This window comes from Odontesthes bonariensis, chromosome 1, assembly GCF_027942865.1.
Source record: "Odontesthes bonariensis isolate fOdoBon6 chromosome 1, fOdoBon6.hap1, whole genome shotgun sequence".
In the NCBI taxonomy this organism is placed as follows: domain Eukaryota; kingdom Metazoa; phylum Chordata; class Actinopteri; order Atheriniformes; family Atherinopsidae; genus Odontesthes; species Odontesthes bonariensis.
In genome coordinates, this window is record NC_134506.1 from 7,254,252 (window position 1) to 7,279,255 (window position 25,004).

Sequence of the window (25,004 nt, forward strand, 5' to 3'; positions counted from 1 at the left end):
TGTGCAAGACATCTTGTGGGCTCACAAAAGCTTCTTTTAGGCAGGAACCAGCTATTAAGGACATCTTTTGTGATGCATATCTTGGCTTTTGGATCAACTGCTTGTGTGCCACTTTTAGGAGGATGCCTTTTAAATTCTGTTGGGTTGAAAGTGCTGTTACATCCAAACGGTCCAAAAGGTCAATCAGCTCATTCCTGTTCTCCTCTGAAATATCTTCTTTTAAGGCAGTGATGATCAGATTCCTGTCTGACTGACTTACATACAGAAGAAGAATTTCAAAAAGCACATCATCTGAGACTTCACTCTCACCAAAAATAAGTGCCACTGTGAACGCAGGGGAAAGGCGGCAGGGAAAATAGCCATGGTCTTGAAATCCCTTTAAAAGAATTCGGCCAATTGATTTCCACTCTTCTTCTTGCCACTTAGGACACAGAGATGGAACCCTCAGGTCCTCCCCTTCAGCTGTGTGGTCCAGTATCTCTGTCCAAAATGCAGCGTACACATCCCTTGAGACACCATCTACATCAGCTCCTTTTTCATCTATGTAGGTGTATTTCAGTTGGTGTTTGAGAAGTGCTGAATCTTTGAATTGGTCTATCATCTCCTCCAGAAGATTGACTCTATGAAGTTTTATGGTGATATGCACAACATCATATGAAGCTGTGGAGCTACTTGCTACATCACCTACAGATGCTGACTCTGGAGTAAAGTTTGCGGTGCTTGTTGGGAGGGATGTGCTGGATGTATTGTCACCTGTAGATGCTGTGTCTGGAGTGATGAGTGCTGAGCTTGTTCTGGGAAAGAGGACTGATGTGATGTTAAGATCCTCATCGACCTGCAGGACAGGCTGATATATCAATGTGTCATCCATTTGGCCAGCCATGGGTTCTCCAAGATAGGGGCCAAGCATCACCTCAGACGTGCCTAGGAATGCCTCTGTATCAACAGTTAGAATAAGTTGCTCATCTTCTTCATGCATGCCATTCAGTTGTACATCCTTGTTCACATTTGATTGTCCCCATCACAGTCTTACTCATCCTCATCTTTTGGGGCCTTAGTGCACAGGTAAAATCTCAACACACAATTTTTAGTATGCTGTACAGTTCTCCAACAGTAATAGCTTCGACTAAATGTTTCAAATTTTCCAAACTTATTTTGTCCTTTTGGGAAAAAAATATCTTTGGCATACTGTAATATGTCTACTTTTTTTATTCTTTGGGGATATCAAGGGTCCTCGTCCCCCCCCTCTGCGTTTTCGGACTTGTTTACCTTCGTGGATCCACCCCAACTCAATTCTTGTCGTTTTTTATGCCCATTTGTTGTTTTTCGCATAACTTATTTTCTGTTTTGCAGTAGAAGTCTCCTGATTATTAGTGTCATCATCATTCCCACCAATGCCCATCTTTTTTTTCAGTTTTTCAAGCATTGAATGTTTTGTTGATTCTTTTGCACTTGCACCATTATGTTGCAAACAGAAGCGTCTTGCTGCAATCCAATCTCCATAATTTGGAATGTAGCCAGCCAGAGTGTTGTCATCCATACAATCAATGACTGTGGCATCAATCTGTCAAGACAGACATAATAATTACAACTGAAGTACAAGACTACAGTACTTATGTACACGCAAAGGAAAAACAGAGGGGTAGTAGGTGATATATAATAAGTATAGTTGGTATAATACCCTTGCCCTTACCAACTGTCTACCTGGACTAGACCTCTACACTCGCTGCCACAGTTTGTATTCTAGCGAGCACTCGATGCTCGAATGTGTTTGACTGTTGCGATCATTGCGACCATGATCGATTGTTACTGTCTGATGTTGTTGCCTAGTGATCGAGTAAACAAGTGGTACCACATCCTTGCGTCTGTGCGTATTTATTATCATATCATAGGAAACCCACAGCAAACGATAGCAGGGTTCTAGCTAGGATGAAAATAGTGGTGTAGGCGAGGGAGCGTAGCGACCAAGCCCGGGGGGGATGGTGCGGAAGGGGGGGGTGACCCCCCCTAGAGAAATAGAGATTTTGGAAATTTAAGGTAAAAATTGGCCATTCTAGAGGTACCCAAAGGGAGAAATTGTACGTTAAAAACAATAAAGTCTTAATGGGAGATGTTCCCATCTTTGCTTTTGGCAGTGTGTTACCTTCATAACGGACCTTGTCAGAAGACATTAAAACTTAGACATAACCAGGAATAGAGATTAAAAAAAATGTTTATTAAAGTTACACACTTTTCAGTTATCCTGATGACAGACAGACAAACCAACGCAAAGTCAACTGCACGTTCAGCTTAAATGATAACCTGATCAGCTCATCACATATTGTATGTAAGAAGCTTTGAAAAAGCACAGCAACCTTGACCGTTTTTGCTTACTTCAAATAGGGACGGGTTAAAATAGGCTACAGCTATTCTAACATGATTTCTGCCGAATCCCCTTACGTGTGCGCTTCTGCGTGTGTGAGTAACCATGGCTACGGAGCACTCTTACCAGAGATTCTAGGAGCCGCGGACGCGGAGTGCCTCTGCCTAGAGCTACAGTTTCGTCTGCGGTTGTACTGACAGGCAGCGCAACCTTTCTTGGCTGCCATCGCGAAAAATGTGTCAAGTTTGTCAGAAAGGTGAAAATGGCATTGATCTGGCGTTATTGTACAAATAAATACAGACAAAATGCCGTTACGCTGTATTGAAAATAAGCGTAGCGGTCCAAAATTATAGCTCAGCGGGCCGTGACGCAAGTTTGCACTAGCTAGAACCCTGGATAGTATAATAATATAGCGCTGGAAGAAATGCACAACAAAGAGAGAGAGAGAGAGAGGGGAGCGGGAGAGTAAGAGTGGAAACGGCCCCGGCACAATCAGGAGCTGGCTCTGATCGTTCACTTCGAAGAGCCGTCTCGTTCGTTCGCCCAGGCACATCACTAAAGCTAAAGCAAAGTGCCCGATGGGGTTAGCTTTAGCTGCTGCGCCAGGATTCGGCTTATGTTGTAGAGAGTTTGCTCGTTTCTTTTCCTACTGATATCTCGCTGTGATCCCGGAAAACAGAGCGACGTGTAGAATAGCGCCGAAGTATTGCTAAAAGGCAACGTTTACTGGTATTGCCACTGGCATTTTATCCTAAATAGGTTAGATGTTGTGGACATTGCAGTTCCCTGCCTAACCCATAGCAAATTCTATGCTAAGTGTGTTTTTCTTCCTCATACTCAGCGTGTAGCTGCTTCTACAAACAGTCTAGGAGCTGCTTACCAGGCTTACTGGTTAGCTAAATTAGCCACCGTAAGCTAACCATACATAACGATTGAATTAGATGGGCTGTAAAAATGACACTTTTACTCAGCAATTACACTTACATGATCTTGCTCCATGCGAAGGAGACAGTCTTCTGGCACACCACGACCTCGAAGATATATGGACAGTTGAGCATCCACATTTTGAGACATGACGATGTGTCATGGGGCGTCAAGTTCACAGTGGGAGAAGCGTGAAAATAGGCTTGTATCTTAAAACCATACTCTCGCGTTATTTCGATAAGAACGATAAGAACGTTATAACGTGAAAATATCTTATCGAAATAACGCGATAATATCACGTTATAACGTGGAAATTTGTATCTTGAAATAATGTGATAGTTTCATGTTATAATGTGATAAATATATTGTTAAAACGTGAAAAAGATATTGTTATAACAATAAACTTTTCACGTAATTACGTGATACTGAGCCTCTTTTTTTCATAGTGGCAGCAATACGCTTTCCGTAGCATTTGTATGCATTCCGATGGCATTTCTAGCGAAAAGTATGCATAATATTTTCAGAATCTTCGTTCAGAGAATGTAGACGATCTTTCGTTAATTAGTTTCGCCGAAGATTTTGGTATCTCCTTGCAAAAACGTAAGAATAACACGTTTTCTACCGTTGTTAAGGTGGTTGCTATGGACGCTGCTATCTCTACGTCACCGACCTGGGCCGACATTCACCGTACTTTCTGTTTATAAATAAATTAATAAAAAATGTGTATATATATATATATATATATATATATATATTAGGGCTGGGACTTTAGCGCGTTAATTTCGATTAATTAACTACACACATATTAGCGCGTTAAAAAAAATAACGCATTTTAATCGCACGCTATAATTATTATTATTTATTTTTTTTTTAAATACAGACGGATGGACGCAAGTCAAGCAAGACTGATCGCACCCACTCAGAAATTTACTGATGATGAGGGCTGACGAGGGGCTCGTTGTGTAGCCAATATTTCATGCGGCACTAAAATTTCATCTGGGCGGAATGAAAGAAAGATATGTCTGGAGAGAGCTTTTGTGTGTGCGCGAGTGCTTCCGGTGAAAACTTCCGGTGATTTGACAGCTAGCTCGTCAGGTTAGGGCCAGTGGCCGTAAACAAAGGTTATAGCCGAGAAGAAAGATGATAATATAACGTAGCTAAAAAGACTAGCTTTCTTCAGTAGCCTAATGCTTACCGATTTAGCAAGCCTAGCAGCCTCGTTGCTAATGCTAGCCGCCGTAACGTTACCAACCATACCCGACGTCAAGGAGTTGGCTGAGCAGGTTATGGAAGGGCTGGCAGAGTTAACTTCATAATGGGTGAGTGCAGGTTTCATTCACTTGTTTTCATTCTTTCACAGGATTGATTCACTTCAATGGTTCATCCGATTGCTGGCCGCCGAGCCATTATGTGTCTCGGACATGTAGCAGCTAGCGTGGAAGACGGGGGCCCAACGCAGCTTAACATCCCAGATTCTAAATACTGTGTTTTCATGCATGCTACATTCAGATTTCAAATAGGGATATGTTCTGTGTTTGTTGAAATATTGTTGAAAATGTTAATTTTCTAAAGGATAAAGTATATGCGATTAAAATGCGATTAATTTCGATTAATTAATTTCAAAGCCTGTAGTTAACGCGATTAAAAATTTTAATCGAGTCACAGCCCTAATATATATATATATATATATATATATATATATATATATATATATATATATATATATATATATATATATATATATACATAACAATAGTGACCTTATCATAGAAATCGTTGATAAAACATTATCAACCATTTCTATCAGTGGGCCATTATTTCAGTAAGCCAGTAGAGAGAGAAGGCCTGTTAACAGGCGTGGGCTTTTTTTTTGTTTTTCAACTTTATTGACCAAACGTGTATCTCTCATTATGATATATGCATCATAAATATATTATACGCACAAAATATATACGTATAATCTGTCTTTATGCGACTATTAATAACCCTTGCAAACCGGAAGTTGTATGAGTACCGTGTTGATTTTGTATGATGTTACATGGTACGGCTCTTAAAGTATCTGAAGTAAATTTATTTAATTTTATTATGTATTGATCATCGAGATCAAGTGTAATTACCAGTTCGGCTGTACTTGATATGTGATATATTTAGTAGATGTATGTTTTTCCAACCCTACATTGCAAAACGGAAGAAGCTGCTTACCCAAAACCACATTTTGACAATAACAGTTAGAATATCTAACATATACCAACATCTTGACTTTTTTCAAACCTCAATCATATAGATGAAGTATAATTACTAATTCGGCTGCACTAGATATTTGATATATTCAGTATATATATGTTTTTAAAACCCTACTTTGCAAACTGGGAAGAACTACAACTATGGCGCTAATTTGGATCAGATACATAGCACGGCACAAAGAAAATTGTAGTTTATTTTAAAAACGGGCGTATTTCTTATCATTTGGAGTGGTAAATACTAAATTGAGAGTACAAGGGGAGATATTTTTTACCATATTTGATAGCGCCCCCACTTGGTGGCCATATCCATATGGGTATAGTCACATAGCTGAAGTCAAGAGCTCTCTATAACAGTTGGTTCCATATCTGTAGCCTCTTCTGTTAATGATTAACAAGCCTTCTAAATTGCACTGAGGTCAACGTTCAGAGGTCAATATTTCAAGGCAGGACTGATTCATAATCTTCACACTGACATATGTTACTCACCAGGTCAGGGTCTTTTCAAAAATGTCTTTCATTTTGTCCTACAAAAAAGTTTAATTTTCACCTCTGATTGGTGTCAGCCTCTTTCAGATGTAAGTTTCTAAAACCATTTGATTGTCCAGCCTGGATGAAATCAACTTTTTTTTTTTTTTTTTCATTTTTGGTCAGAAAGAACCTTCAAGGTATTGATGATTTTCCCAATCATGTTCATAATTTTGGATTTGGGCTAGTGTATACTTTATTTTACTCAAAGGTGGGTGACAATGGGCCCCTGGGCATGGGTATGTCAACATCCCATACCCCCACGGCAGGGCACTCACTTCACAAAAATGATAAATAATAACAATAAAGATCATTCTTCAACAGGTAGCCCTCTCAGCACCTCAATTATCCTACCCTGCCCCTGCCATACATCTTCTGTAAAGACAGACATATGTGTGTGTGTATGTTATTTGTCCGCTAGGGGTGGGCGATATGAGCAAAAAAAAATATCTCGATATTTTTTAGGATTTTCACGATAAAGATATTTTGACGATATTTAAAAAAAAATTAAAACTTGCGTTAAGATCACAATAAAATGAACACAAGCATGCAAGTCTAAGCACACACGGCCGGTACAGTGAAACTGCGAATGGCTCATTAAATCAGTTATGGTTCCTTTGATCGCTCTACTGTTACTTGGATAACTGTGGCAATTCTAGAGCTAATACATGCAAAACGAGCGCTGACCTTCGGGGATGCGTGCATTTATCAGACCCAAAACCCATGCGGGGTGCCTCTCGGGGTGCCCCGGTCGCTTTGGTGACTCTAGATAACCTCGAGCCGTTTCTCAGGCTACTTCTCCCTCCGGAGAGGGAGCCTGAGAAACGGCTACCACATCCAAGGAAGGCAGCAGGCGCGCAAATTACCCACTCCCGACTCGGGGAGGTAGTGACGAAAAATAACAATACAGGACTCTTTAAATCCTTTAACAGGGATCAATTGAAGGGCAAGTCTGGTGCCAGCAACCGCGGTAATTCCAGCTCCAATAGTGTATCTTAAAGTTGCTGCAGTTGAAAAGCTCGTAGTTGGATCTCGGGATTGAGCTGACGGTCCGCCGGGAGGCGAGCTACCGTCTGTCCCAGCCCCTGCCTCTCGGCGCCCCCTCGATGCTCTTAGCTGAGTGTCCCGCGGGGTCCGAAGCGTTTACTTTGAAAAAATTAGAGTGTTCAAAGCAGGGCGTGGCGTGGCGCCGTGGTAAGGGCAGAGGACCACTGGCACAGCACTTTATTGATTTTTGGCGATTGGAAAAAAAAAAAATATATATATATATATAGCCTATACCTCGATATTGCCAAATTACTCATCGTCAAAACAACATTCACGATAATTTCGCAAACGATACATATCGCCCACCCCTATTGTCCGCTATATTCACTAGTATAATACTACTACTCTTTCATCCCTATATTAATCAGCCCAACTTCTTCCATCAAATCAGATACACATATAACCAAATAGATATATGTATGTTTATGTCGGCATACATACATACATAAATAGGAGTCATGTTTTTTTGGTAAGTAGCTCTTTAAGCAGCTCGGAGTGGTTGCCAGGTTCGCTAGTACCTGCGTTTTTTACGCATTCCGTGACCAGTCCGCCTCTATTGGGTCAACAACCACACTGCTACAATAGCTACCAGGCAAGCTAAACATAAAAGATGAGGTCTGGCAACCTGAAAAAAAAAAACGCAGCAGGACTGATGTGTGCTGATAACGTCTATTGAATAGACTGACAACAGTCAAATAGGGTCCATGATCAAAAAATTATCTTTTGCTTTTTGTGAATACATATTCCAAAAAATGTAAAATGAACAGAGTAAAGCATATTAGAATGCATACACAACAGAAGTTCTGTTGTGTCATATGTAACTACACATAATAGAATCGTTGTTCCTTCACGTCAGCCTAAATTCCTTTGCATTGTCCTGGTCGGGTTGCCGTGCCTAGGCCATTGGCGCATGTGCCACGCAGATATAATGTGGCTATATAAAAAAAATAAATAAAAAAACAAACAAACCAAAAACTAAATATATATGTATATATATGTATATATATATATATATTTCTTTCTTTTTTTTTTTTTAACAGAAATTACGGGAAATGTCGGCACAGGTCGGTGACGTAGAGATAGCAGCGTCAATAGCAACCACCTTAACAACGGTAGAAAACGTGATATTCTTACGTTTTTTCAAGGAGATTCCAAAATCTTCGGCAAAACTAATAAACGAAAGATCGTCTACATTCTCTAAACGAAGATTCTGAAAATATTATGCATAGTTCTCGCTGGAAATGCCATCGAAATGCATACAAATGCATCTATGCTTTCTTAAAATTAGGGCTGGGACTTTAGCGCGTTAATTTCGATTAATTAACTACACACATATTAGCGCGTTAAAAAAAATAACGCATTTTAATCGCACACTATAATTTTTTTTTTTAAATACAGACGGATGGACGCAAGTCAAGCAAGACTGATCGCACCCACTCAGAAATTTACTGATGATGAGGGCTGACGAGGGGCTCGTTGTGTAGCCAATATTTCATGCGGCATTAAATTTCATCTGGGCGGAATGAAAGAAAGATATGTCTGGAGAGAGCTTTTGTGTGTGCGCGAGTGCTTCCGGTGAAAACTTCCGGTGATTTGACAGCTAGCTCGTCAGGTTAGGGCCAGTGGCCGTAAACAAAGGTTATAGCCGAGAAGAAAGATGATAATATAACGTAGCTAAAAAGACTAGCTTTCTTCAGTAGCCTAATGCTTACCGATTTAGCAAGCCTAGCAGCCTCGTTGCTAATGCTAGCCGCCATAACGTTACCAACCATACCCGACGTCAAGGAGTTGGCTGAGCAGGTTATGGAAGGGCTGGCAGAGTTAACTTCATAATGGGTGAGTGCAGGTTTCATTCACTTGTTTTCATTCTTTCACAGGATTGATTCACTTCAATGGTTTATCCGATTGCTGGCCGCCGAGCCATTATGTGTCTCGGACATGTAGCAGCTAGCGTGGAAGACGGGGGCCCAACGCAGCTTAACATCCAAGATTCTATATACTGTGTTTTCATGCATGCTACATTCAGATTTCAAATAGGGATATGTTCTGTGTTTGTTGAAAATGTTAATTTTCTAAAGGATAAAGTATATGCGATTAAAATGCGATTAATTTCGATTAATTAATTTCAAAGCCTGTAGTTAACGCGATTAAAAATTTTAATCGAGTCACAGCCCTACTTAAAATATTATGTTTTTCACAGAAAAAAGGTTGACAGTCGGCCATTTTCCTTTTTTAGCTGAGGGAAACTTGATAGTCACGTGACCTGGTTGCGAAGCAATGTAAATGAATAGGTCAAATAAAACGTGGTATTGTCACAATTTTGGGGGCAAAATTTTGACAATACCACATTTTCCCTTGTGGACCAACATAGCTATTACACGTTTTTCTGTGAGACTGGGTTGGTATGGAACCTACTTACGGTGCGTTCAGACCGGACGCAGCGCAAATTTTCGTGTCACGTTACTCGAGCGAGTTTTGCTGGCAGGACACCAACTACAGGCGCTCCATTTCAGCTGCGGAGCGCCTGTCCATCTGTCTCCGGTGAGTGGCAGATAAATCAATTAAAAAGATCTATTTAAAACATCACTATCTAGTACTCATGTCGCCTGAATTAATGTAGCCTACCTAGTTTACTTCAGTGGCTTTTTACTTTTACTTAAATACAACTATTTCTTAAATTATATTTTACTCATTAACTAAGATACAGAAAATAAATAAATAATTTACCATCTGTCCAGAGCTCGGCTGGTTGTGGAGTGTGCCTTTGGCATCCTTTCCTCACAGTGGAGGATGTACAGGCGTGCCATCGAGGTCCAACCTGATGTTGCAGAGAAGTGCGTGAAGGCGACGTGAAGTTGTTCTCCACAACTTCCTGAGGAGTACAACCCAGACAGCTGCAGTGAGGAGCACCCCAGCTGGTGAAGTGGAGCCACTGCCAGGTCTGGGAAGACTTGCTGCCAACAACTCGGGAAGAGAGGCCATCAGGGTGAGGGAGACCTTCACATCCTTCTTCTCTGCAGAGGGAGCTGTCCCCATGGCAAGACACCGTGTAGTGCACGAGCAGAGCCACCCACACATTACTGCAGGGCAAATATTCTTTAATATGAGCACCAAAATAAATATATACCTGTGTCTGTGTCATTAAAGGCGGGGTAGGGGATCTTTTTCTGGAACATTTTTTTACATATTGCTTGAAATACTCTTCACACCCCCATTGCAACCAATTAATTAAAAGTTTTGACACAAATATGAAAAGTTTTAGTGGCCTCTAGAACGTACAATCTAGGAAAAACAGTATCCAATCACAATGATTGGATACTGATGCCGTCTATCAAACTGCAATCTGCTCCTCCCTCCCCCTCCCCCTCCCCCTCCCCCTCCTTCTCCCTGTGTGCGTACCCTGCTCTGTGAACGTCCAGAAGCTTGGCAGGAAGCTAAACTAGAGCCAGCTTGGCTAGCACCTAGCATTATTAAACGTATAGTTAGCATAAACTAAATACTAAATACTAAATACGGCATGATCGATGCTTGCTGTCAGAACAGCGCTCGTGCACCTTCGTGCTCGTGCGCGTTCATGTACTCTAGAGGCGTGCCTTCGGGGGAAAAGTGAAGAAAAGGGTTGGGACTTTTTACCTGTGTATTTTCAAAATGCAGCTTCGCTGGACTCAAAATCCAGGATCTCCTACCCTACCTTTAATCCATATTTATACCACAGAGAACATTTGTGTCTGATTTTATTTTACAGTATTATTGTGTTGTAACATCTTTAATTGGCATGTCTACATTGCATTACAACACAATAATATTACATAATAACATAAAACCACTGCTAACATACAAACATAATAACAAATAACTACTAAATGGAAAAAGACCAACAGTCCTTTTAAATTCAATCATCATTTTTTATTAACAAAATATGTGTGTGTGTGTGTGTGTGTGTGTGTGTGTGTGTGTGTGTGTGTGTGTGTGTGTCTGCGTGTGTGTGTATCAGTGTGTGTATATGAGAGAGAGAGAGAGAGAGAGAGAGAAAGAGAGCCTGGTTCCTTCACTGCAGAGATTATCGCCCCAGCAGCCTCTTGAGGCTCTTGAGGAATAGTTCATCCTCCGATGGGGGTGGTGTGGGTGGTAATGCTGGTCTTCTGAGGGCCTCCAGCAGAAGCGCCTCAATTTCACCCTGCCTGTCATTTATCCTCCTCCTGGCCCTCTTTGGTGCTGTATGAAAATTGAAATATAGGGTGATTCAATTAGATCAGATTTTTTTTTTTAATAATGACAGTTTGACATGACATTATTTCTGACTGAAAATTATGAAATCAGGCAAAGACACAAAGTTATGGATCAAACATGAAAAGGCAACAAATAAAGTAGTTGTTGTAGTGAAAACATAACTGCATAACTCATACTCTTACCATTTTAAAAATTTAATCTAATTTGTCATGTGCTTAACACATTGACTCCCAAGTCACGTAAAACTACGTTTTTACTGCCCATGCGTTGGCTCCCAAATGGTAAAAATACGTTTTTACGTTTTTTTATGGATTCTGAATCTATACATTCTAATTCACATTCTGTGTGATTTTTGTAATTATGTGATGAACAGAACTGACATAGATGGCAGTCAAAAACTGGTGTCATCATCTGTACATTTTGATCATTACGCCAATGGCTTTGCGTCAACTCAAGAACAATTTTGATAACGCTGCATTGATTGTTGTGCATTTCCGCATTTTGTCCAATCGCACGTGTCGGTGGCGGTAAAGTAACATAAACAAACAACAAGAAGGAGAAGAAGACACGCGACAAGTCTAAGGAGGCGGTCTTATGAACAGGTTAGCTTTGCAACATGCGACACGACGCAAATCCTCTGACCCGGATATGTAAGTATCTAAAGTGCAACAGGCTGAAAGAGCGCACGTTTCACAAAAGCCCCGATATCTCAGTTTGTTGTTGATTTTGGTGGATACCCGCCTTGGTTTAGCTAAGGATAGCTCGCTAATGGCGGCACCTAGAGACATGCAGTTTTGACCCACAAAGAGTTTAAAGTCTCAGCTTTCAAACGAGCCATAACATGTTTCAGTGGCCCTATCACATAATATGCTGTGACTGTACAAAAAACGCCAAAAAATGGTTTAGAACGCTGGGATTCTACGACATAATTCCGTAAACACCGCCGGTATTCAATGTGTTAACTGTGACTGCTCTTGACGTCGATGGAGCAGCAGCAGATGCCTCGGTGTCACTGGCATCGGAGGACTGATCAGGGATGTCTGTTAGTAACAATAAAACAAATATATTTTTGATAGATTTGAACTCACCAACCATTTTATAAATGCATCCATATTAATACAGTTAGCCATTATAGTATCTAGACTTTGATTTTCCCCTAACCACAACCTAGTGACATTTAAAAAGAAAAAAAAGGGTTATTCATCTATGTGACACTATTTCTCATATGTTTCCCTTGCTGTGTATGTCTTCATTGAAAACCAACCTCTCACGTCACTCTCTGCTGCTCTTGATGCCTGGTCCTCACCTGCTGCTCCCTCATCCTCATCCTGCGTGTACTCTGCGGTCCTCTCTTCCTCGACCCCCCGCCCCATGTTGCCACTTGTTTCCCTGTTGGTGATGAAGGGGTCGAGAAAAGAGAGGACCGCAGAGTACCTCCACCTTTTCCCTGTCCCTGCTGCCGACCCACTCTTCCTTCCTGCCTCCTTTCTCTCTTTCATGTACGTATCCCTGAGCCCCTTCCATCTCCTCCGGCATATCTCATCTGACTGTGATCTGCTGTGGTGCAGACGAGAATGAGAGCAGTTTATGGGACGGACCGGGACGACGAATCCAAACCCACTGTGAGTGCAGGGAATCTTGCTCGATGTCCTCTGTCAAACCGCTGCTGAAGGGTCCCCTGTTGTAGGGCGCAGACGATCCAGGGGAAGCTGCAGTTCACGTTCACAACATCAAGAGGGCTTGGGAACTGCCCGTTGTTGTGTGTGGTGTTGCTCTGTATTGGAGCAGAGTACTCTGTGCCGATGGAAACGGGAGGCTGTCTGCCAGATGTGCTCTGAGCCCGTTCTTTAGTGTCTTGTTGAACCTTTCCACGTCGCTGTTAGCCTGCGGGTGGTAGAAGGCCGTTCCAAAGGCTTGATTCCTCTCCCGTCCATGAAGGAAGCAAAGTCGGCCGAGATGAACTGGGGCCCGTTATCGGTGGTGATGGTATCTGGAACTCCCCAGTGTGCAAACAGGGAAGAGAGGAAATCAGTGACCACCTTGGTGGTGACGGAACCGGCGGGAAGGACCTTAGGCCATTTGGAGTGGAGATCGTAGGCGACCAGCAGAAAGCGTTGGTGCTCGGGGACGCCGTGGAGCTCGCCACAGATATCCAGCTGAATGTGGGTCCACGGTGTTTGTGGCCACGGCAGGGGCTGTAAAGGCGGAGGTGGGGGCAGACCAGTCCTACCGCTGGTGAGGCAGGCTGTACAGTCTTTCACCATCACCTAAACGGATCTGTTGATGCCCAGCCCCCAGACGGAGCCCCTGCAGCGCTGCTTAACTTTCACATTGCCCAGGTGACCTTCATGCATCATGGTTAGGACACGTGCACATAAGGCGCCTGGAACCACCGTGCACAATCCCCGTGCAACGCAGACATCATTCCAGCAAGAGAGCTCACCCTTGACGCGGTGGAAGGGCGCCAGTTCATCCAAGACTCTGGCGGGCCAGCCCTCTTGGATAAACGTGCGGAGCTAGCGAACACAGGATCCATTTCGGAAGCAGCCTGGAGCTCCTCCAGAGAAACAGCTGCCTGAAGGGGCGTGTGCAGCATGAGAATCAGTTCTGGCTCTGAGGAGTCCTGGACGGTGTCAGGCACAGAACTGGGCGTGGCTCTGGAGAGCAGATCTGCCACAACATTCTCTCTGCCAGGCGTAAACTGTATGGTAAAGTCGTACGCCTGCAGCCTCTAAGAGCACCGATAAAGACACAGTGGCTTGTGGCCGGATCCAGTTGTGGCCAGCAGGGCAGTGAGGGCCTGGTGGTCCGTCCACAGGGTGAAGTGCTGCCCGTACAGGTATATGTGCCAAAGTTCACAGGCCCAGACCCAGGCCAGCCCTTTCCCCCACCGAGTACTTGCGCTCTGCCGGAGTGAGAGATCTGGAAGCAAACGCCACTCTGTCCCTTACTGGAGTTGGGACAGGACGGCGCCGACTGCTGTGTTGGATGCATCACAGGTCACAAACGTAGGTCAAAGTGGGCAAGCACCGGCGGACAGATGAGCTGGGACTTGAGGCGGCGGAAAGCGGCACGGCATGCAGGGGTCCAAGCCCAAGGCGCGTCCTGCTTGAGAAGGGTACGCAGGTAACAGGCTGTCATACCAGGAATGAGGATAGCTGTGCGGGGCAGTAGGGCTCAGGCAGGCGCAGGACAGCATCGACATTTGAGTGGAGCGGGCTCAAGCCGTCACTCGTCAGGCGAAACCCCACAAATTCCATGGCAGACGCTGCAAAGATGCACTTCTACCCGTTCAACGTGAGGTTGTGGCTGCTGAGGGCATCAAGCACCCTGGAAAGGCACTCCTGAGGTTGAGACTGGTCATGTATAATAAGCCACTTAGACAACGCACTGTAGGCTAAGAAACAAAGCATCAAATTGAAAAATTACAAATACTGAGTAATAAATAAAATGTTTTGAGTAACAACACAAAATACTCACCACAATCGATTGGGAGTTTGAACATATATTCTTCCCCGAATTGTACGGCAACGACAAAGGTCCCGTCCTATTGGATCAAGTTCTTGCAGGCAATTTCTTAAACGCCACCGCTGTATACGGATGTTCCGTGATCAAAGGCTTCCATGTATATATCTTTCTCCAGTATTTGGGGTTGTTTGAAGAATGTCATGACTATATCACCCAAGACGTCGGCAGACATTGTTGTGTAGGCCAGTGATCCAATTTGAAGATTTTGTCTGTGGCTGTACAATGTCCTCCTACTGATACCAAAGCATAAAGCTATTCTTTGCCAGCTCATTCCCAGGTAGGTCATTTGTTTAGGTAGAATATTGTATTGTGGGCTACCAGGACGGCCAGTTATTATTGTTGGTGGGCCTCTTGAAGTCAACATTTCCCATTGGCTCATTTGCAGTGATCTTGAGTTTTAAAATGAATTTATGATGGAACGAACATATAAATGTAGGGCCTCCAGTGTTACAAAGCTCTCTTGGTCGAAATCTCCTTCAAACTGCTGGTTGAAGAACAAAATTGTCCGTGCATATCCATAAGGCTCAAAGAATAACCGATCCAAAATCATGCTGTCATATCCACCTTTGTCAGTTTCCCTTGCAATGTGCTGAAGGCACCTCATTGCATTAGTGAAAAAAATCCTAATATTCTCCTCATTTCCATTTACTGCGCACAAAAAGTTGCTTTGAAAAAGAAGGTAAATTAGTGGAAAAAAATCATATTTGCAACTGCAGCTACTTACAAAATTCTAAAGTTGTACTCATAAAGTTGCCTTCTTGATTTCAGTTCTCCCACACAGCTTCCATTTAGCTAGCAGTAAGCTCCTAGAACTGTGCACCAATCAAGGAAAGAGGCTTTATACTATTTCCTGTTTAAAGTTTTAGTAATTGTGACTATAGTAATGCTTGTGACAAAGTATGATAGTATGTGTGTTTGACTATAGTAGTGTTTGTGAGAGAGTATGATAGTAAGTTTGCATGTGTGTAGTAAGTGTGCATGACTATAGTAGTGTTTGTGAGAGAGTATGATGTACCCTGTGAGAGCAGATATGAATTATTTCCTAAACGGCCTCTCATAGTAGTTTACTGCTTCTCCTCTCAGTGTCAAACCAACTTAACAAACAAATACACATGTTCACGGTGAAACATTAAACACAGTTGTGGATATCAGACATTATGTTTAGGCATGTTGCTGCTTTACAGTTTTTGCTGCGTGTCTCATATGCCTTATGCTTGTTTGTTTTTCAAAATTACAGCATATTAAAGCATAACATGACTGATGGGTTGATGATTTATTATATATACGTCTCATTTAAATTTATATTTATGACTATGCATTATTTAATTTCTGTGTCATAGATAATTTTGAATTATGCCTTAAACTTCCATCCATCCATCCATTATCTTCCGCTTGTCCGGGGGTCAGGTCGCGGGGGCAGTAGCCTGAGCAGAGAAACCCAGACGTCCCTGTCCCCGGCCACTTCCTCCAGCTCTTCTGGGGGGACCCCGAGGCGTTCCCAGGCCAGCCGAGAAACGAGAAAGCCGAGCGTCCAGGAGGCATCCTAACCAGATGCCCGAGCCACCTCATCTGACTCCTCTCGATGTGGAGGAGCAGCGGTTCTACTCCTCACCCTACTTCTCACCCTATCTCTAAGGGAGAGCCCAGACACCCTGCGGAGGAAACTCATTTCGGCCGCTTGTATTCGCGATCTCGTTCTTTCGGTCACTACCCACAGCTCGTGACCATAGGTGAGGGTAGGAACATAGATTGACCGGTAAATCGAGAGCTTTGCCTTCTGGCTCAGCTCCTTCTTCACCACGACGGGCCGGTGCAGAGCCCGCATCACTGCGGACGCCGCACCGATCCGCCTGTCAATCTCCTGCTCCATTCGTCCCTCACTCCTAAAAACAAGACCCCGAGATACTTGAACTCCTCCACTTGGGGAAGGATCTCATTCCCAACCCGGAGAGGGCATTCCACCCTTTTCCGGCCGAGGACCATGGTCTCAGATTTGGAGGGGCTGATTCTCATCCCAGCCGCTTCACACTCGGCTGCGAACCGCTCCAGTGAGAGCTGGAGGTCACGGCCCGACGACGCCAACAGAACCACATCGTCCGCAAAAAGCAGAGACCCGATTCTGAGGTCGCCAAAACGGACCCCCTCAATGCCCTAGCTGCGCCTAGAAATTCTGTCCATAAAAATTATGAACAGAATCGGTGACAAAGGGCAGTCCTGACGGAGTCCAACCCCCACAGGAAACATGTCCGACTTACTGCCGGCAATGCGGACCAAACTCTGACACTGGTCATACAGAGACCGAACAGCCCATATCAAGCACTCCATACTCCCTGAGCACCCCCCACAAGAGTCCCCGAGGGACACGGTCGAACGCCTTCTCCAAGTCCACAAAACACATGTAGACCGGTTGGGCGAACTCCCATGCACCCTCCAGGATCCTGCGGAGGGTATAGAGCTGGTCCACTGTTCCACGGCCAGGACGAAAACCACACTGCACCTCCTGAATCCGAGATTCGATTATCCGGCGGATCCTCCTCTCCAGTACCCCCGAATAGACCTTACCAGGGAGGCTGAGGAGTGTGATCCCCCTATAGTTGGAACACACCCTCCGGTCCCCCTTTTTAAAGAGGGGGACCACCACCCCGATCTGCCAGTCCAGAGGCACTGCCCCCGATGTCCACGCGATGCTGCAGAGGCGTGTCAACCAAGACAGCCCTACAACATCCAGAGCCTTGAGGAACTCAGGACGGACTTCATCCACCCCCGGGGCCTTGCCACCGAGGAGCTTTTTGACCACCTCGGCAACCTCGGCCCCAGAAATGGGAGGCCCCACGTCCGAGCTCCCCAACCCTGCTTCCTCATCAGAAGGCGTTTTGGTAGGATTGAGGAGGCCCTCGAAGTATTCCCCTCTCCGACTCACGACGTCCCTAGTCGAGGTCACCATACACGGTGTTGACGGTGCAACGCTTTCCCCCCCCTGAGCCGCCGGATGGTGGACCAGAAACTCTTCAAGGCCGTCCGGAAATCGTTCTCCATGGCCTCCCCGAACTCCTCCCAAGCCTGAGTTTTTGCCTCAGTAACCGCCGAGGCTGCGTTCCGCTTGGCCTGTCGGTACCCATCAGCTGTTCCAGAGTCCCACTGGCCAAAAAGGTCCGATAGGACTCCTTCTTCAGCTTGACGGCTTCCCTCACCACTGGTGTCCACCAGCGGGTTCGGGGATTGCCGCCACGACAGGCACCTTACGGCCACAGCTCTGGTCGGCCGCCTCAACCTTAAACTTAATTGAATATATCCAAGAGTTATTTTGAGCAGATTATAGCCCAACAAGTTATTTTCACCCACAACAATAATCTTGAAGGCGATCACAAACAAATTGAGAAGTTTTTACTTGCCAAAAAGTGATTAGACCTCTTGTCACTGAATTTCTGCCTTAAAATGGCCTGATTTCTGTAGATTTTTTTCAAAATTATTTTTGAGAGGATACCATAATTCAGTATTTTTCTATTGCTGTCCTCATAGTTTTTTCCAATACTTCATTGCCTAGAAGTCAGTTGTTAAGTTTTGTATATACCACGCTTTTTTTTTCAAAATAGGTTTAATTAATTAATTTCAAGAACAATTACTTTATGGTCTGATAGGGGGGCAGGTAAAATATCAGATTTAATTTAATCTGTTTCAGGGTCAGATCCATCTATCCATCCATCCATTATCTTCTGCTTCTCCGGGGGTCGGGTCGCGGGGGCAGCAGCTTTAGTAGAGAAGATGGATGTTTCAGGGTTAGATGTGAACCAAAAATCAATTCTTGACTTGGAGGAGTCAGTTTTATTTTACCATGTAAAATAAATCTTTTCCATATTTTTTTCCTCCATACATATATATACCCAACATGCACATGAAATTGTTGAGAACTGCGTCAGAGGTTGTTTGTGTCTTAGGAGGAAATCCGTCAATGGTGTCATTGAAATCTCCACCTAATATAATATTAATGTTTTTATATTTTCCAATTAAGTAATTTTGTTACCCACTCTAAGCCTTAGGAAAAGCCACATTTTGTTGCTGTGCTCCTTCTTTTTCATTTAAATTTTTTTCCAAATTTTAAATTCCGATTATACAGTAACACAATAGTAAAGATAGAGAAGCCAAGACATTTACATTTTCATTTATGTGTACATAAATGGCTACCAGTGACAATCAACCATCAAGGTTAGAAAACATTTGTAGGGAACAGTAAAAAAAAAAAAAAATAATGTTAATGTAAACAATAAAATGAGAACAGATTAGTTGTTTTGCCCATGTAATTTGATAAAATGGGAGTAGAATAGGACCTGTCCAGAGTGTACCCCGCCTCTCGCCCGATGATTGCTGGGGTGGGCCCCCCTGCGACTTGACCAACGAATTAAGCGGGTATACAAAATGGATGAATGGATGGATGGGAGTAGAATAGCATTTTGTGCATAGCTTCGAGACTTTTGAGGTTGAAGTTGGAGGTGTATAAAAACCACTTTGACTGACACAGTAAATTACAATGTTCTAAAAAAGGAAAAGTTAAAACCTGCAGAATACTTAGTTAGGGACCGAGCAGTGAAACTGCAAAGACCCTATTGTATCTGTAAGAGTTTTTTTTTTTAGGGACTGAGCAGTGAAACTGCAAGGACCCTATTGTATCTGTAAGGATTCTTATTATTCCGTCCGATTCTTTGCAAAAGGTACTCGAAAACGCTTGAAATTTTGCAAGCACCACCTGCCAGTCGACGACATGAATGAATATACACTTTATATTTTTGGGAGTCATTGACTCTGTAGCTCCCACTACGATACTTAAAAATGGTCCCCGCAATGGGGTTAGTTTCGCGTGGGATGACAAAATTTGGTACACTCATTCAACATGCCCAGACGCACAAAAAAGTCTCATGCCGCCATGGTCCCACGTCCACAGGAAGGCGGCCATTTTGGATGGAAAGTGCATTTTCGGGCCATTTTTGACCAATTCCACGCCTTGCATATGATCGAACTTGTCCTACAGATTTAATGCTACAGACTTCAAACTTGGCCAGTTTACTCTTAAGACATGGGGGGTAGAAATCATTGGGCAACTTTTTCAAAACTTAAAGGGCGTGGGCGTGGCGGTGCCTCAAAGTTCGATGACTCGCCATAACTCGCCACAAAAAATTAAGTCGCTTATAACTTCCACATACATTATCAAATCTGTCCCAAACTTCATACGGTGAATGCTGGACCAAGCCTGAACGCGCACATATAACATGTGACATCCACCTTTAGCGCCACCTGCTGGTGGTTGGAAACGTCTTTTTTTTTTCACATCTCGCATTTAATTAAACTTCTCCTACAGATTTAAAGGTAACAGCTCCAAATGTGGCCAGGTGGCCAGGCGGTGAAAATCGTGTGATGGCGTTTGTGATTTGAAAGCCTTATCATCATCGTAAAGTCATGAAACTTGGCACACACGTTCACCCTGTCGACCTCGTACGTATGTAAAGGATATCGTGTGTGGGCGGAGCAAAATGGCTCAGTGGCGCCCCCTAGAAATGTTCAAAAACCTCTCCGCATTGGGGTTATTATGTGCTCGTACGTACGCAGAGGGTATCGTGCGTGTGGGCAGAGCTGCGCGACTACGACGTCCAGCGCATGCCCTAACGTGTGCACATCTCTGTCCCAATTGTTGTAGTACAATGATTTTTATGTTTCTGTGTATTTATAAAATGCAAAAAAACATGTATACAAGATATATACCATACAACAGTAACATGTTTGTTTAATATTGCTGTACAAACAGTTGTACAAACATATTTAAGACATTGGGATGATTACAGAAAACCCCCCTTTCATTTTCGAAGGTTTTGTATCTTTTCCATGAACATCTTTACTCTATGTTGGTCAACTGCATTGGCCCAGTGTCCACCATATTTAAAATAAGAGCCAATGATCATTCCATTTGCATTGAGGTAGCATTCGATGTTGTCATATGTCACTCCAGAACCTATCAGCACTGGGATTCTCACAGACTGGGAGACCTCTGCAAAAACAAGGAAACAGCAGTGCCAACACAAATCCATAGCTTCTGGTTAGGTACATTTATGGGACACTTGAAGGGAAATTAAGATTTTCTTCCCAACTCTCACCAACATAATCTTTTCTTCTTTTTTTTTTAAATGCAACAAATTTGACTTACATCTCAGATTATAGCTAAATAGATTAAGTTTTCATTGTGCTCTCCTTGTACTCGTTTAAATCTGGCCTGTATACCAAAACCACTACTCACAGCTACTCACAGCTGTTTGTCTACTGTTTAGTGGGTAGGGAGTGTTCAAGAATTTAAGCAAAGCATTTATTTTACAGAAAACAGAGTAGGCCCAATAATTGGTCCTTATTATGAGCAAATATGTGTGCATATTTTACATTAAGTATTAACATCACATCTTTCAGTGTTAATAGGTTTTGGCAGTATAGATATTGAAAACAAGGATTACTATATATTATATAATTATTATTATATATTAGATTAATATTAGAATATTAGATTTCCCATATTGGCATCCCTGGAAGTAAATGGTTAATTATTGATTATCCAAATTATCTACATGGTCTGCAGAAACCAGAATGCAACCTGCAGAATATATCAGCCTAAAGGCGTTAATTGTGATATGTCCTTAAGCTTCTAAATTAAACAGATCTCCAGAACCACTTTCTTTAATTGTGTAATGTTAAATTAGACACATCCTGTCTCAGAGTGTTGAAAAGCTAGTCAATGCATGTGAGCCAGATTACTGTGATACCATATTATTGGGATATCCATTTGCCTCAGAAGTAAAGCATTTAGAACTGGGGATGATGACACATCTCAGTTGACCTGATTCTAATTCCAAGTAAAAAAATAAGCAGGATTAGCTCATTCACAAGGTATTTATACCATTACAAGCTGATGACAATAACTGGTTTGCCATTTTGATGTACTTTTAGAAGATGTGAGAGAAAAGAAGATTGATTCATAAGGGTGCTCTCTGCTTGACAAACAGGGTAGTGCCATCTGAGAATTAATTAATTCTCAAATAATTATATATTTTAAGCAAACATGCTTTTCCCTGTTTTCTTTTTAAATTCCATAATATAAATGTTGGAAAAATGTTGTATCAATCAAATCAATGCTGAAAAGTGCTGAATTCTGCAGCTCTAATCTACCATCCAAAACAATATGTAGGGCAGTGCATGTCACAGATATCTCACTTCTACACCATATAGTATGGCTCTTGGCTGAATTAGGAGTCAAGTTTTGTGGCAGTACCTCTAAGCTCGCGTGGATCAGCCTGCACTCCAGTGGCCGTTCCTGTGATGATGAGTCCATCTGAGAGGAAGAACTCAGCAGCGCGAGCAGTCTCCTCAATAGTCATGTCTGAAGTCATGGCATGGGAGCTGAAAACACAAATATACCATACATTATACTATGCATTCACTGGTATGTGCAGACTGAATTAAACAAGATGTAAATACAACTGTTGGTAATTCTTTTTTGGTAAATCATATGATATTAAAAGAGAAAAAGACATGGAACAATTTCCCTTACACTGGTATTCCATGGATTATTTTTTTCTTTTTTAGAATTCAAGCAAGAGTTTTTTTTAATATTTGCTGAAGATTATGTTGATGAAGATTCTCAGTCCAGGCTTCTTGAGTTCTAAACTAGATGGTGGGGAGTATCAGCTTATAAGCAGAGAGGGTCATTACAGTCACATGTGTCACTGAACCCCCTAGCCAATTTGCATATATTTTTTACTAGTGTAAAAATCTACTCAAGTAAAAGTAAAAAGTAGCTCATTTAAAATGTACTCAGAGTAAAAGTTACTTAGTTACTTCTTCTTTTTATTAAAGAAAACACATAGATCACAGATAGATCCAGATTACAGTTCCTCCTTAATTTCTGGATCTAGCAAATGCATTTGGTTCAGTGCCACATAGCCTTATTTGGAAAGCGTTTGAGTATTTTAGAGTGCCCATAATAGTTGTTAACTTAGTAAGAGCATATTTTCAGGATATTAGACCTGCCTAAGTACAGCAGGTTTCACAACAGGTTGGCAGAGGTTAGAAATAGGCATTATGGCAGGGTGTACAATCTCTCCATTAGCATTTGAGGTGTCTGATACTCAAGAGAAACAGTTGAAAAGGACCATCTCTAAGTTCACTGAGTACATATGCTCTAAACACGTCACTGATGAAGGCCACTGAGTGCATGTGTTCCAACCAGAGATAGCATATAGTCAAATAAGGAGATTCGGAGGAAAATACATTGCAAAGGCGTGAAGTCCATATACATTGTCTCTTGGCTAGATGCCTGGAGAAGAAGAGACCTGGAGCATCTCCACCATGTAGGGATAAATTAACACCCATAAAAAGGAGTTTCACCCTCTGAAAGACAGTGAGATTTCATTCGAACAAGTGGGCTACTCTCTCCAGACTTGCAGAGAGTGCATCTTTTCTGTAAATTCGAGACGGACCTGATGAATGCAATAAAGGTTTCTATGTTCGATTAAGTCCGTGTCAGCAGAGTTCTTCATCACTCATCTCCACATTGGCTCGGCGACCATCCCTCTTATTTACTAGATTTTGGCGTCACGAACTACAGTTTTTTGCTCTGCGATCCGGCTTTCACCTGACCTCCCAGTGCTCTGCAAACACAACAGAGTTGTTGTTGTTGTTACAGGTTTGTAGACCTGACTGTGGCATTAAGTGATCAGTAACTTTTGTCGGTAAAATGATTTTGAGCGTTGCCGCAGTGCAAGCTGATATGGGGTTTTGGGAAGGATAGCAGCAGGTTGGAAGCTGCAGAGAAGTGTGTCAAACTACAACTCTGCATCCTGGTCTCAACCCTGGGTTCTTATGTTTTTGGATGACTGATAAATTTGTCCATATTTCTAGAAATGAGAGCTGCCCCTTCCAAAGTGGGATGGATGCCGTCTCTTCTAATCAGATCAGGCTTTCCCCAGTAAGATTGCCAATTATTTATGTAGCCCATGTTGTTTGCTGGACATCGTCAAGACAACCAGCAGTTGAAGGAGGCCATGCGGCTAAACATGTCATCACTGGTCAGATTTGGCAGGGAAAAAACGTTGGAGTTTCATTGTTTTGGCAAAATTACACACCGATGCAACATTAATTTTAGAGACATCTGATTGGTGTGACCGGGTGTCATTACCACTGACGTGAATAACTATTTTACCGTATTTACACTTATCTTTAGCCAGCAGTTTTAAATAGGATTCTTAGTTGCCCGCTCTGGCCCCAGATTATGGTCGCTGGTGTCTCTAATACTACGTTTCTGACTATAGAGCTGCCAATTATGAGGGTTTTACCCACAAAGGGTGTGTCGCTGAGTGGGGAAAATCTGTTTGAAACATGGACAGGTTGATGGTGAACCACAAGCTTGACTTTAGGGCTATCCTCCTCTTCCTGACCATCACCCAGACAGCCTGGGGTCCAGGCTAAAAAGTGAAAATAAACACCAAAGATCTGTAGGAGTGAGTGTGATAGAATTAACTATGCAAAAATGTGTAACTTATAAGAAAAAATAGTGATTTTTAATTTTCCTAAAGGAGTAAGAAATTCCACAGAGCACAATCACAAAAGCAACACTGAACAAACAGACATATATTTTCTTAAATTTCTTTAACTTTCCTATTTTTCCCCCACATTTTATTTTTCATAACATGAAATAGCACTTAAAAAAGGCAAAGTGTTTCTTCGTAATCTCTCACAATCATATAGCCACCAACACTGTGGACTGCATTCCACTTCTCGTATTATTACTCACATCTCAATCTAACTCTATTTTCATCCACAACGCCTCACCCTCAATCGGGCATCAGCCACCAGACTGTTCTTCCCTGCTATGTTCATGATGAAAAAAAAATTCAAGATCATAAGGTTTCTAACATCAAGCTCCACCTAAACATCCTAGTGTTGGGTATCTCTAAATTAGTTCTGCACACTTCATAACTCCTAATTGTTAGTAATTAGTTCAGAATGAGGGAGAGCTATCTCTTAGGAGTAACCTCCTCTTGAGATTGAGAGGACTTGTTGAAGTGTCTTCTGATCGGTCAAATTATTGAGGATTTGCCTAAGGGGCAGAGAAGGGG

At 42.6% G+C, this 25,004-nt stretch overlaps 1 protein-coding gene across 3 annotated transcripts in view; it reads right to left on the bottom strand.

Annotated features, from left to right (window-relative positions):
* Positions 1-11,039: 11,039 nt before the first annotated feature.
* LOC142382482 (uncharacterized protein F13E9.13, mitochondrial) overlaps positions 11,040-25,004 on the bottom strand; it is a 33,351-nt gene continuing 19,386 nt past the window's right edge. For 2 of the 3 annotated variants that reach the window (XM_075468611.1, XM_075468441.1), the window contains exons 5-6: positions 22,160-22,287; positions 20,650-20,893 (exon numbers count right to left, since the gene is read on the bottom strand). In XM_075468611.1, coding sequence (XP_075324726.1) covers positions 20,703-20,893; positions 22,160-22,287 — 319 coding nt within the window. In that variant the 3' untranslated portion in view covers positions 20,650-20,702. Of the gene's footprint in view, positions 11,317-20,649; positions 20,894-22,159; positions 22,288-25,004 lie in introns of those variants that run through there. The other variant, XM_075468535.1, reaches the window with a different exon arrangement.